At 30.0% G+C, this 14,218-nt stretch overlaps 3 protein-coding genes across 3 annotated transcripts; 2 read left to right on the top strand and 1 right to left on the bottom strand.

Annotated features, from left to right (window-relative positions):
- The first annotated feature begins 1,908 nt into the window (after nucleotides 1-1,908).
- On the top strand, nucleotides 1,909-2,514 carry LOC116772486 (10 kDa heat shock protein, mitochondrial). Its single transcript, XM_032664696.2, has one exon. It carries the CDS (start codon nucleotides 2,059-2,061, stop codon nucleotides 2,368-2,370), a length of 312 nt encoding a protein of 103 aa, XP_032520587.1. The 5' UTR covers nucleotides 1,909-2,058; the 3' UTR covers nucleotides 2,371-2,514.
- Nucleotides 2,515-2,643: 129 nt separating this feature from the next.
- LOC116772484 (glucose-fructose oxidoreductase domain-containing protein 1) lies at nucleotides 2,644-4,499 on the bottom strand. Its single transcript, XM_032664695.2, has one exon. The coding sequence runs from the start codon at nucleotides 4,370-4,372 to the stop codon at nucleotides 3,167-3,169; it is 1,206 nt and encodes a 401-aa protein (XP_032520586.1). The 5' UTR covers nucleotides 4,373-4,499; the 3' UTR covers nucleotides 2,644-3,166.
- Nucleotides 4,500-6,821: 2,322 nt separating this feature from the next.
- LOC116772441 (transcription factor 23) lies at nucleotides 6,822-13,640 on the top strand. Its single transcript, XM_032664639.2, has 4 exons — nucleotides 6,822-7,062; nucleotides 7,435-7,522; nucleotides 7,986-8,133; nucleotides 13,180-13,640. The coding sequence occupies exons 1-4, from the start codon at nucleotides 6,966-6,968 to the stop codon at nucleotides 13,489-13,491; spliced, it is 645 nt and encodes a 214-aa protein (XP_032520530.1). The 5' UTR covers nucleotides 6,822-6,965; the 3' UTR covers nucleotides 13,492-13,640.
- The last annotated feature ends 578 nt before the right edge of the window (nucleotides 13,641-14,218 follow it).

Raw genomic sequence — 14,218 nt, 5'->3', positions numbered from 1 at the left:
TGTCCTGCAGGAAATATGAACTGCTCGCGGAAAATGTTATGCTACAAAACATGTCGGTTTGTGGTTTGAAAAACATATATTAAATAGGTACATGTACGACTTACACGTGTGACGATAGGTTTTATAGATCACCTTGGGAATGTTAAATAGAGAGGGCAGTTATTTCTATCTGTTACTGAATATTTTTGTACAATTAATTACAAATCCTCCGCACACCCCCATCAGAGAAACCAGATTTGGTTATAACATTAAACTTTATTTAACTATACATTAAACTATACATTAAACTCTAGTTAAATTTGAATCTGATTCAATAATTCCATCAAAATATGCACGTAGTACCACATCACCATATTTTGGCCTTCGGTTATTAATCTAAATCATGAAGTTGAGTCCTTTCCCGTCCCTATACTGCACGTCTACTCCTAGACACCAGGATGCATCTCACGTAATGCTTTGCGTTGAAGTTATCGATAGCTTCGTATGAAGTTATGTCATGTACGCAGATTAATTACATAAAGATAATAGTAATTAAGAGGCTCCTCGTTATTTCAAAGCATGGAATCCCTACAGTGAAACACGTGAGATGTTTGCAAAATTTGGATCCGCGGTCGTGTGAACCCGATTACAGAATGTCGAATGTTCCTTTTACCTTTTATATTAATAAAAAGAACTTTTTGGAGGTTTGGTATTGAGTTCTTTCATAGATTATACACGTCACCACGTGGGAAAAAGACGAAATAAAGTTCTATACAAACTTTATGAAATTACCTACTCCTTTAAGTCGTTATAAGTTATTGGTGTTGCTAGATAATAATATATTTTTGATAATAATGTTTATTTGGTTTGTATAATAAATAACAAAAAAAAAAAATTTAGGTTGTAGTTTCCCGACTTAAAAATTTTTCTTGTCTTCAATAACATAATGTATTAGCATTTTTATATCTTAAGGCATGTTTAGAAACTTAATGACTAAGAAATACCTACCAAATAAGATACATTATACATTTGTGAAATTGAAATGAGATGAATGAAAAATCTTGCTATTACTAGTGTAAAGGTTTTTTCAATTCGTTATTTTGAACAGGCTAAGGTCTTAGATCATTCTGCATATTCATTAGTATTTTTCTCTTCATTGATTTTGATCAGGTTAATGTCATTATATAAATTAAGTATTTATTTTGTGACCAGTGGAGACAATATTTAAAAATCCACTTCCAGTTCTTCACACTTAATTTCAGGTTTCTTTTTAATTCTGTCAAACTTCGCGGAGTCAATCAAAAAACAGACCATAGTATTATTTCTAGTCAGAACATCTGTAACAATGGCCGTTATATTATAGTATAGTTCACAGTTCTAACCTAGATAAAGGTCTGAACGTGAGGTAAGGTCATTGCTTGTGTGTGTAAACGCTGTGCGCAGGTGTGTTCGAGACTGGACGGCGCCGGCGCAGAGAGAACATTCCTTCGATGGTCACGGCGCTCTCGTACTTGATGACTACCAGCATAGTCATCGAACATTAAATACCTTACTAAAATAGTATTATTCATACAAGTTATAATACAACATATAAACAATCTATTCTTCAACTGTATGAAGGAGTAAAATAGACCTAAATTGAAAGCATTTACTAAAATAATTATAATACTAATATTGTAGCGACATCTGTGTCAATTTTGAAATACTTATTCAACTTGTTTATGAATAGATTAAACTAAAATTGTCATCGCTATTAGACAATAGATGTCGCTTTTTGTCAAATATAATACTTTTAGAATCTTAATTAAAAGTCCATTTCAAAAATTATTTAAAATAATTAAACATATACCGTGTTTAATTACTAAAAAATAAAAAAAAATCTATGTACTTATTTTTCTTTTTTTTTTAATGGTAACTCAGTGAACACATGGAACATAGAGTTCGTTCAAGTCGCCGGGAATCGTACGGATTGCGAATATTCTAGATTCAAGATTGATAAAACTGTCTGACAAAACTGCGCTCATTTGTCTTTAACAGTATCGTGCAAAAGTATCGGTACAGTTGATATTATTCTAAGTCATGGCTAACGTTGCAAAGAAATTGATTCCTCTACTCGATAGAGTTCTTATTAAAAGAGCAGAAGCAGTAACCAAAACTGCAGGAGGTATTGTTATCCCCGAGAAAGCTCAATCAAAAGTTCTTCATGGAGAAGTCGTCGCTGTAGGACCCGGCTCACGAAAGGAAAATGGAGAATTCATCCCAGTCCTTGTGAGCGTCGGTGATAAAGTGCTTCTTCCAGAATACGGCGGCACCAAAGTGAGTCTCGAAAATGACGAAAAAGAATACCATCTCTTCAGAGAATCTGATATCTTGGCAAAGATAGAAAATTAATGTTAATTTTAGTATTAGTTTGCGCGGTTTCGAATTTTGGTTAGATATATAGAAGAACATTGTAGTGTATGTGATTGTGTAATATGTTCAATACTGTGGGACATACTGTTATCTGATTTGCATTTATTATAACATTGTTATAAAGCATGTTGTATTATTTCCCCCATTCGTGCTAAATGTTATATCGAAAATGATTTGTACATGAGTTTCCCATTGTATAGGTTAGTTGTTGAGGTTATACCAACTACGGATGATAGAAATGAAATTCAAATATAAGAATTAAAACAATCCTTGTATTTCTTTATTTACTGTGGCTGATATATGGACCCATTAAAATATTTCAATCGGATTTCGGTTGGATGTGATAATTATTGAATACAATGAAAAAGCACCATAAAGCTAAAAATATGTTGAAAAACGCAAATAACATATATGGCAATTCAGTTCAATAATGTTAATTTTTAATACTGATAATTGTAATATAGGCATACAAAAATTACTTAATACACACTTCCCTTGTTACTTGATAGATAAAGTAAGTAGTAATTTAAATAATGGAATTCCTTTAACATAGTTATTAATATTCTAGATTGTTCTTTCCTTTAGTTACATATACAACTATTTATTATATTATACATTATTGTTTCATTGCCAATAATTAAAGCCAAAATCATTCATTTCTTATTCACTTACAATATTAACAGCATGATTAATTTTAATTATTTTGCTTGAACCTATATAAACTTAAATAATAAAGGTACGTAATAATGGCATATAGAGGTGTAAATTCAATTAATTATTGCAATGATATGGCCGTGCGTCTTACAGCTGCTGATAAAGCTGGATTCGGGTCAGGTGGTTCAGTGAGAAGTTGGACTGTTTTCCAGCAACCATCTTCATCAGATTGGCGTAATGCTTCCATGGTCGCCTGAACTCTCTGCCCGTCTTCAAAGGTGGCTGCGGTCCTTACTGGCTCTTTAATCCAATCCATCTGTTCCTTTACAGGAAGAAATGCTTCCTTAAGCGCACTTATCATTTTACAAAGACCTTTAATATATGGTTTTGGGATAACACTTGATGCACAACTCAAGTCTTCAATATCTACATAAATTACCTCTTCTTTATCATGAGGTCTTTTACCTTCATCTTCTAAAGCACTTTTAGAGTTACTCTTATACAAGCGACCATGTAAATCACCTCCTCGAACTACTAAATAACCCTTCTTACTGCAAACATAAATTTCTTGATTAAAACAAGGTCCCGGCAAGTGATTGTTCAATGTTGCTGTGACCAATAAACCTTTGTCCATTTGTAATTGGAATGTACAAAAATCAGGAGCTGTGATCCTTCTTATGCCATTAACTTTTGATGTCTCATCCACAAATGTTCGTAAAACTCCATGTACTTTCACAACTTTCTGCCCACTGAGATATGAAACTAAATCTATCACATGACTTCCCACTAAAGTGAGCGTACCTCCACCCATGGTGTCATCACATAGCCAATTATATGTTTCTCCTAGTAGAGATCCCATTTGTACTCTCACATCAATAAGTGTCAAGTCACCTGGATTGCCTAAATAACCATCTATAATACATTTTCTCATATGGCTAAATGCTGGTAAGAATCTTAGAGAATGATTGATTATAGATATTAGTGTAGGATAATACTGAGCTGCACGCACCATTTTTAAGGCTTCGGCTTGGCAAAGACCGGCGGGCTTGTCACATACGACGTGTTTACCTATTCCCAATGCTTTCATTGATATTTGCGCATGTAAATTGGGAGCGCAAACAATAAATACCAGGCTCACATTTTTTTTTAATAAAACGTCGTCTATTTTATTAGTGTAGAAAGGTATATTTAATTCTTTTGCCGCATTTTCAGCGTCTTGAACCGTCACACCCCATATAGCTTCGACTGGAAATCCCTTCTCCCTGAGGAAAGGCACCAAAACTTTAGCTACAGAACCAGTTCCGAATACACCGATACCAGGAAGCATGTCGAAAGTTTTCTTAATTTTGTTACCCAATTCTTAACATATTACATATGATAATAAATAATAATTGGTACTTAAAATACAATCAATAAGACAAAACTCGCAGGTTAAATTCTTGTTGATTTGTCAAAGTCACAAATCTACTTACAGCAAACTATACGTCTTAAAAAAATTGTAATGTCACTTTGACATTTCACTATTTACATATTTTTTAATGAATAAATTTATATAATGAATGCATTACATAATTAATTACATTAATGAATATAGGTTAAAATTTTAATTCTTATATGTTCCTACGTTTTAAGCTTTTGGTTTTTAAAGATAGCGTATACCTTCTATTGTTAAATGGATCGCAAATATAAATATATCTTTATAATAGAATATATTTTTTTACAATTTGATATAGATATTTAAAAGATATATTTGCTAAAAATGATTTTGGCTGTAATGTAGTTATGAAGAAATTTAAATTTTTATATGGAAACACATATAGTCAAATAAAATATGTCGCAATGAAAATATAATACACCGAAAGATGTAAGAAATTGAATAAACAGGAAATTCCTAGTAATATTTTACCCTTTCAGTTTTTTTTGTCTTTCCTAGTAAGAAAAGAAAAAGTGTTCATGAACAGGGTGATTGCGATTTATGCGCTACTTCATCCAAGACAGTATATGCGTTACTAGCAATTAGAGATAGATTGTTATACAAAAAAAGTCACTAACTATTTTTTTATGCGAAAATAATACATAATATATTTTAATGTATTAATTGAAATACTGTATTTAAAATTAGGTAATACTGAAGTAAACTTATAACCACTTTAGATTAATCAACTACTATCCAAATATTTTGATGACTAAATAATAGACTTTTCTCATTTTTTTTTTCATACTGCATCGTTTAATATTTGTTTGTTTTAATAATAATTGACTTTGCTCACGTCGTCTGTACTCAATACTTAGTTTTGTTACTTTGCCTAAGTTACTCCTTATTACCGTAGCTTTTCCATGAAAGTCTCTTTAAAACCTTTTAAAGGATAGGTAAGCCAAAACAAACAAACATATAGATAGACAAAACGTGTAAAGAAAAATTACTATTGTACTATGTACGTCCCCTAACGCTTTTACTAAAATGCGGTTAATTTAATATTACAAAATAAACACTCCAAATATAATTAATTACATACCTAGACATAGAGTTTCTTAAATAAAACTTTAGGAATTTTTCCTCAGATTTAAAAAGAAAGGTATTTGCGTTTACCTAGCAATTGCCGGTGACTATTTTCAAGAGATATGTTGATTTTGTTCCTATTAAGTAGTTATTATTGAATATGTAAGTGGAACAATGAATAATATTTGTTAAGAAAACACGGCAGCCTCGTAAGTCACACGAGCGATGGCGCTTAAAACGAATCACTTCGGTTCAAATGCTTTGATACCAACCACCTGGAACTGCTAGGGTTGTCGAGCAGGGGGATCTCAATGTAGTTAGTTATGAATTTATATTATTGTTAACTTATAAGGTTTATATGAAGAATATTTTAATTTAGTTTCAATGAAATTTTTAAATCACACTAAATTCATTTTCAATACTTTGATCCTGAAGAGGTTTTTTTAAATCTTCTATCTTCGGGCTTCCCAAAAGATAAGGCGTTAATTACGTAAGCGATAAATATTTATTAATAATAATATTTAACTTTACATTGTTGTTAACAGACCACTCAAGTATTATTGATTTAAACATATTGAAAATAGAAATTAATAATACGCATCTAGCATCGTAAGTGGTAACCCTGGTGTCATCCTATTTGAAGCTTATATCTCGTTAGAATCCACGATACGTAAGGTACAGAGCACCTCCATAATAAGAAACGGATTATATTACACCGTAATGTAATACAGTCTGAAATAAATTTGAACATTTCATTTATAATACTTCAAATTAATTTTCACTAGTAAAACTAATTTTTAAGTATTTAAATCCTTCTAAGTACACGTTTATTTTATGATAATTATTTGTGGGAATAAACTTTAAGCATTACATTTTTTTTTCTCTCCGTTTATCAGTTGTGAGTGTGTAGCACGTGTTGCTGTCACAAAGTATAAAGTGTCGGAAGTGGGACCCTTAGCTTAAATGTCAATCTTACCATCAATGACGTCTAATAATTGTTTAACGCGTTTTTATTATATGAAGATAAGTATTGCAAAATTAGCACAAGTAAGCAATAAAATAAAATATAGTAAGCAATAAAATTTCGTAACGAATATTATTAACTTAAATGGGAAAAGTGAAATAAGTAATTTCATGTAAGATTCTGATTTTTTGTATCTTTAAACTATAATTATATCCAAATAATTTATGTAAACATATAATTCATCAACACAAAAGTTGCACGTATAAAAACAGAGATCTTTCGTTTCATTTGCTGAGTTATAATCCTGAAATCGTGTCGGGTGTGGTTTTGTATAGCGCCGCCCAAACAGTCGCCCGCCCTGCGCATACGCAGCCTTTACTCAAATAGCAAACGCCGCGCGCCTCGGCCACTACACCCTGATAGTGTTGTTAGTGATGTTATTGTGTGATTGTGATAATGCCTAGGAAACGATTAAATCGATCGAATATCGATAAAAGAGTAGAAGACGGAGATGATGATGCCTTCCTTTTTGAAGATTCTCTGTCCAGTTCCGGTAGGATTGAACATGTTTCTATTGATTTCATTAGTTTAGATTTAGTATTTCTTTTTGTTAAGTTATTTCAATGAAGAAATTTTTACATAAGTATATCAATAGGATAAACTTTCTTTAATCTACTTATTAGTTTGTTATTCGTTAATGTTCTAAATAATTTCGTAACATGTATTTCAGTTTGACACAGAATAATTTACGATAGAATGAATCTAGATTTTCACAATTGCTCTAATCATTTCCATGCATATACAGGAAATGAGATAAATTGAATGCTTTTTAAAATACATACCTATAACGTATACTAATTAGTTAAGTACATCCTTTTCATCGTTGTGATATATTAAAAAAATATGTACATTAATTAAATATTAGGTAGAAGCGGTCACGAGCCCCAACATAGGAATGCCGCGAATGCGCGGGAAAGAGCCCGTATGAGAGTATTGTCGAAGGCTTTTTGCAGGTGAGTTATGGCAAACACAATCTGTTTAAATATTTACAAGTCAAATAACATTTCGCTAGACCTAACAATATTATTAAAACACCGAGCATAATCCTTAAACAAAACATGTTTTCAAACAGACAAAATCAGGAGTGAGGCACATATATATGTGTAGAATAATTAAGATGTATTCCTTTTGTTGCTGCATGTCGTAACAATTGAAAGATTTCAAATTTTACCGATATCTAACAAAGTTTTTTATAGATTTTGATATACCTACCAAAGCCATCTTAAACGACATAATGCCGTTTCGAGTTTTCGACTTTAAATTGGAATTTTTTTTAGAAGTGAAATAGTCATAGTCTTATTTTTTTTTGTGATTTATTTGATAGGAATCATATGTCAAGAAACTGTATTTTATGCCACTCATACTGTGCTTGCGATAATCAGGAGATATGGACATGTAAGTTTGTTAAATCCATAGGCTAAAGACCACCTTACCCTGGGTACCAGCTGACACTAAGCTCTCCAAGCTGGACACTCTTCGTTTGGCTGCATCTTACATCGCACACCTTCGCGCTCTGCTGCATGAGCCGCGATCCGCACACACACCGCCGCATCCGCTCAATCTCGTAAGATTTTTCAGCCAGTTGTATTATTTATTCTTATGGATATAAAATGATTACAAATATTATCAGTTTGTAACTAGGTGAAAAATTATCCCTAAAAACTTTTAATTTTATAAAAACACATTCAACCTTTAGTATTTAGTAAATGAAAATAAAACAAATACAATGATTATATTTTCATAATAATTTTGAGACCATTTTATGATTTTATAAGAATTGTTAATGAAATAGAGATACAGTCGCTTTAGAAATGTTACAATTACGGTTATAGTCGTCTATTGTATCTGTTTTGGGCTTATTCATTAAAAAAATTGGCAATTATGAATATGTATGTTTTTTTGAGAGAAAATCGTTATTTAATACTTGACTAATATTTAATATTCTAAGGCGCGTTCGATTAACTACTATGTATTTAAAAAATATAATTTACATTTTTATTTAAAAATCTCGTTTAATCTAAAAATATTACGTTTGTCCAAAGTTTCATACGGTATTACATCTTACACGGTATTAGAAAAGCTGTTGTAATGAATGCAGAAATTAAAAAAAATACTGGGGCTAGCACTGATAAGGCAAACTCAATAAAACAAAAAGTAAGTTTGACAAATACTTTTTTAGGAAAACTTATATCATCTAGTAAAAATATTTTATATATAAGTGCTTAATGATCGAAACTTTAAACAGATAAAAAAGAAGTTCATTGACTTTATTTGAGAATTTAATTTAGGATCTGTTCATAATATGGTGCAGTTGTATGAGCTTCCGTTCTAAAATGCACAGTTGAGAAATAATCGAATTATTATATTATAAATTGATTTCCTTTTCTAACTGTCAAAAAATAATTCGTAGCTGGTGTTTGCAAGTAAGAAAACTTCTGTGTCATGGAAAACATGCTAATTCTACTAACTACCTAGATAATGATAGTAACTAAATAGACAACTAGTGTTGTTTATTTCAAAACAGACCATAAAGAGTGTGATCCCTTAAACCCGCCTTGGATAAATTTTCCTTTAAAAAAATTATAAATGACAGAAACAGTACCAAGCTGATTATTAACATTAATTTAATATATTAATGAAACTCTGTTTTAAACATTTTTTCTGTTACGTATTAACTTAGGTGAGTTCTATTCAAAAGATGATTTGTTAAATACATTCTAACTTTTTAATTAGTCAGTTTTTCACCTTTTTTTTTCTCTATGACAAAAAGTAATATTTTATAAGCACCCTTATTTTACTATGAATTATTTATTTTATTATTATTTAATTATTTTCAAGTAAATGAAATATTTATAAATTAAGCATGAAAAGTTAAGTTTTATCTGAGATAACAAAAACAATATCTGTTTTATTAAGATCTCCATAATACTAGCAATACGACTTTGTCTTTCATATTTAAATGTATTGAATGTGAGTAAAAAACAAGCATTTATGTAAGAATACATATTATTTTTATAATTACATATAATTTTTATAATTATATATATAATTGAATTTTTATTTCTTACTATGCTTCAAGTTTAAAGATCAAAATGATACAATTCCATTAATTTCTCAGTTGATTTCAAAACTCGTATTTAAATAAAATAACAAGTGGAGAACAATTAAATATTTTTTTTTACTTCTTTCTCAATAGTCTATAAAGTATATACAAAAAAATTCATAAAAACGCCATGTTGTCACATTATAATTGTTGACCATTTATTTTCTGTCACAAGTGTCATCTTGTTAATTCATCCGTGACACGACTGTCTTAAGGTCTTTACTCTGTGAAATATTTCAGAACTTTTGTATATTTTCGAACATTTAATGTGAGATATACACAAATTTGGTGGAGGTGTTAAATAAATTATATTTCGTTATCCCTGAAAATCATTATTAACTATTAAAAATGCTAGAATTTTCTAGGGAAGCAATTTGAAAGTCGTTATTAAAATGTATAATAATAGTATTGAAACTTGAACATAATATTTTGCGTACGTATATAAATCAATGACTGTAATGTATTAGGCGGGCACTAAACGGCACCGCATCCCTGTCAACGGAGGATTACCGTTCCAAGAAGGTCGCTGACAAATGAATGATTAGGTGACAAAATTAAAAACTATGGCAGTCGTAAATTTAACGTAGATATAAGACTAAGCTTTTAACACCAAAATACTCAATAATTAAGAAAAAATGTACTCGTACATAACCGTTTAAAAATTTTGATTATATTAGTCCTCAATTTTTTTTAAATAAAGATATTTTTTATCTGTCGCCGTGTGGGTTCCGGATGTCCTTAAAAACATCTTTGTGTTTAAAGCGCGAGGTTAAGCCTTTAAAAAGGCAAATAAACAGTTGGAATGAGGATAGATACAAAATTACAACAATAAACAATTTAACGTCGGGCGCGCGCTGACCAAAAGTTTGCAGCTGTTACTGGTATAAATAAAATTTATCTCCGGACGTTAAGAGATTCCGTTTTATTGTTCCCTCGATGTTTTCACTGATGTCTAATTGTCATGAACTTTTCAGATTCAATGACATATTTAAAACTGAGCTTTTTAAGGTTTTATAACTTGTCTTTTTTGATGAAGTTGTCGAGCTTATTATGTTCTATATTTTGTTAAATTGATTTTAATTTAGTACTTATATATACTAAAATATATATAAAGTATACCGTATGCCAACAATATGGCATCTAAGGACATATTTCTTTGCGCCGCAAGAAAAATATACATTTTTCATTATAAGAATTTCATCGAATTCATAATTAGAAGATAGGAAAATTGTGATTAAGAATATTAAAAATTAAAAGCAGTAAAAAAGCAGTAAAAAATTTGTCAAGGTTAATTTAGTTATTGATTCCGTACAAATGGCCTTAAGGCCTTAATAGAAAACATAGGAAATTGGTCGCATAAGAAAAAAATCTTTGCATTAAAATGAAATAGTAAATGATAATTCATCTCACAGCTTATATTTAGGTATTTAAATTAAGGCAAAGTGGAGCCGTAGTGTTGCGACACCTAATATAATAAAGTAATCTTTCTTTAAATTTCTTTACAATCTTCATTTTACACACATCCTGTATTCTTGATCTCTCTCTTTCTACCCTATATTTAGTTATTAGTATTTATTCTTTTTATTCCAATAAGTTTCAATATACATGCAACCATTCATACAAAGGATCGATAATTATAATAATTTGTATTAAAAAAATTTCGTATAAAATGAATAATCTCGTGCCCTCTCTACTTATATAATATATAAGTGTACCCAGCAATAGATTTAAGGTCTTTTAAGTTGGTTTTGAAGGCGTAGCATGGTGATATTAATGAACTTAGAATTACTTACGTTGAGACAAGACAAATTCTCTTACTCAATTTGAAACCAAAAAGTACAATAAAATCAAAATAAAAAAATTAAAATATATACATAATAATATTCGATGCCGGCTTTTTAAATGTTCGAGATAATTTTAAGAAAAATATGTTCAAAACTACTTTTAGAAAGCGGTGCATGTAATGTAACTTGTAAGTTACATAGCGAAAAATGTAGTATTAATTATTATTAAGCCCTACTTATTTCAATTAGAATGAACGTTGAAATGTCTTGTTAGTACATAGAGCGGCAAGACGGAATGAGATGTGTTACTAAATAAATAATATTAATATAATTATTTTGATTTATAAAAATATGCATCAGGTAATGAGATCTAAGATTTTCGCGAGTTTTATTCATTTAAATGAAATTAATATTTTTCGGATAAACTACGCGTGATTTATTTTTGTAAAAAACTACATACTCCCGGCGTTTCGGTTACTTTTCAGCAGCAAGTTTTAGACTTTAGATAAACTTCAAATTGCCTTAATTTTGCATAGGCGAGTTAGTTTAAACTGAAGGTGTAGATTTTATTTATTTGATAGTGAATGTTATTCAACATTAGGCATATATATTCATTTACATTTCAACTTTGACCTGTTACATTCCCATTTTATTTCGTTGGCTTGTCTAAAAGAATCTTAACATACTATGTTAATATATATAATTTAAGGAAAACTACTGCATTGAACTGAACGCTTTTAAACAAATGGTATTTGAATGATAATTGAATTTTGTGTGAGGATAAATGTAATTTTAGGGCGCAGGTCAAAATATGTTTATTGTTTATTTGGGTTAGCAATAGACAACCCTAAAACAACTGATGATTCCAGTGCGAATGAAGCCATAGCTTAATAAAAAAAAAAGAGTGGTCGATGTTTTATAAATGTAACTTTTTGGGTGGTCCATGACACCGTGGTAGTTTATTTTGCCACCTATATAAAGTTTCCAATAAATAACTTAGATATTCTCTAGGTACATAAAAGGTTTCGCTTCTTTACTTAGCTTGCATATATAACACGTACCTAATGTAATTTAGTTATCAAAAAAATATAAAATGTTTTTGGGCAACTGTTCTAAATATATCCTTCATATTACGGAAATTAAAATGGCGGCTTGTCAGTTGAGAGTTTTATTTCTTGGAAACAGTTTGACATATTAAGACATTTAAATACATATATTTGTAAATCAAACAAAACCGTACCTTATACTATAAGTAATTACTAAATACTCTAAGTAATTTATTTTACTCTGCCATAAAATCATATAGAGAAATTTTAAATAAAAATATTATTAGAAAACTTTTTGCCCTGACTGGGTTTGGAATGAAGACATTATAAAATCGAAGAATTGCTTTACATTATAATAATACTTCATATCAAATTGTAATCTTCCGTCGTAGTATCTATTCTGGAATTTGCTTCGGAGCCAATGCTGAGCAAATAACTTTATTTATATTTTTGTGCTATTAAAAATTTTTCATTTTATTTTTTATCTGGAAAAAAGTAACAATTAGCAGTTCGAATAATTATTCTCATTAATCCGAATTTTTTACTATTTTATTATCTTTACTTTACCTTACATATAGTAAATCTTATCATTGGTTTTATTTCAAGTGACTGTATACTATTTTATATCATTATCTTGATATCCATGACTATAAATGACATATTCGTGTTGTTTACAGGCATGGCCATTTGCATTCCAACATGGTGGCAGTTTAAGTTGTACGATCTCTCAAAGATGGAGTGTTAACACACAAAACTGCGACTCAACTGCCGAGGAAAGAAACCAAATCCAAAGAGAAATACATAATAGCGGAAGATGCAACGAAAATTATAACCAAGATTATTCTGAAAATGATTACGAAGACAGAAATTACGAAGAAATGACGAACGATGTCCCTTGCAATAACGTGCAATATTGTGATTACGGTTACAAAGAGAATTATTATGAGATGAGGAACTCTTATTCGTCAAACGGATTAATGAATGTGTGATATTATTTATTTTGCAATATATTATTTTTTACCACAATAAAACAATGTACTGTCTGATTTTATTATATTTTTAGCCTTCGATGCAAAAAGAGGGGTGTTATAAGTTTGACGTTGATGTCTGTGTGTTTATCAGTCTGTACCATTATAGTTCGGAAACGGATGGATCAATTTCGATTCGGTATTTTTCGTAAAATAGAGCTTTTTCCTGCGGTGGTTCTTACTTTTGTTTGATTAATATGGGTCTATTAGTTCTTTTTCTAAATTTTATTTAACATTTTTGGGTCCATGATACTATAACCGTTAAATGACAATTATTGTGTAGAAGTTTTTTTTTTTGCGGCAATTAAAATTTCTTACTTTAACCAAATATGTATTACTATTTTGTTCTGAGCGGAATATTATTGTTACCCAACGGTTATTTGATACTAAATTACTTTCTGTCTAAACTGCCGTCAGCGTCGACGTTTGATCTCAGAGTGGCATAAGTGGTAACATTATATCTTAACACTCTCTTTCCCCGGAACCTGACAAAACAACCATTTTTATGCAAAAAAAAAAATGTTTTTGAAATTTCATTTCCTTCTATCTGTTTTTCATTTTTATTAAGATAACAACATAAATATAAATAGTCTGAAAAAAATGAAATTTTATTTAAATATTTATAACTGTTGAACACCGGATTAACAATGTTTAAAAAAAGAGGAGAAAAAATGTCATGAAACATAAT

Source organism: Danaus plexippus, chromosome 12 (genome assembly GCF_018135715.1).
Source record: "Danaus plexippus chromosome 12, MEX_DaPlex, whole genome shotgun sequence".
NCBI lineage: Eukaryota > Metazoa > Arthropoda > Insecta > Lepidoptera > Nymphalidae > Danaus > Danaus plexippus.
This window is presented reverse-complemented; position numbering and strand designations above follow the sequence as displayed.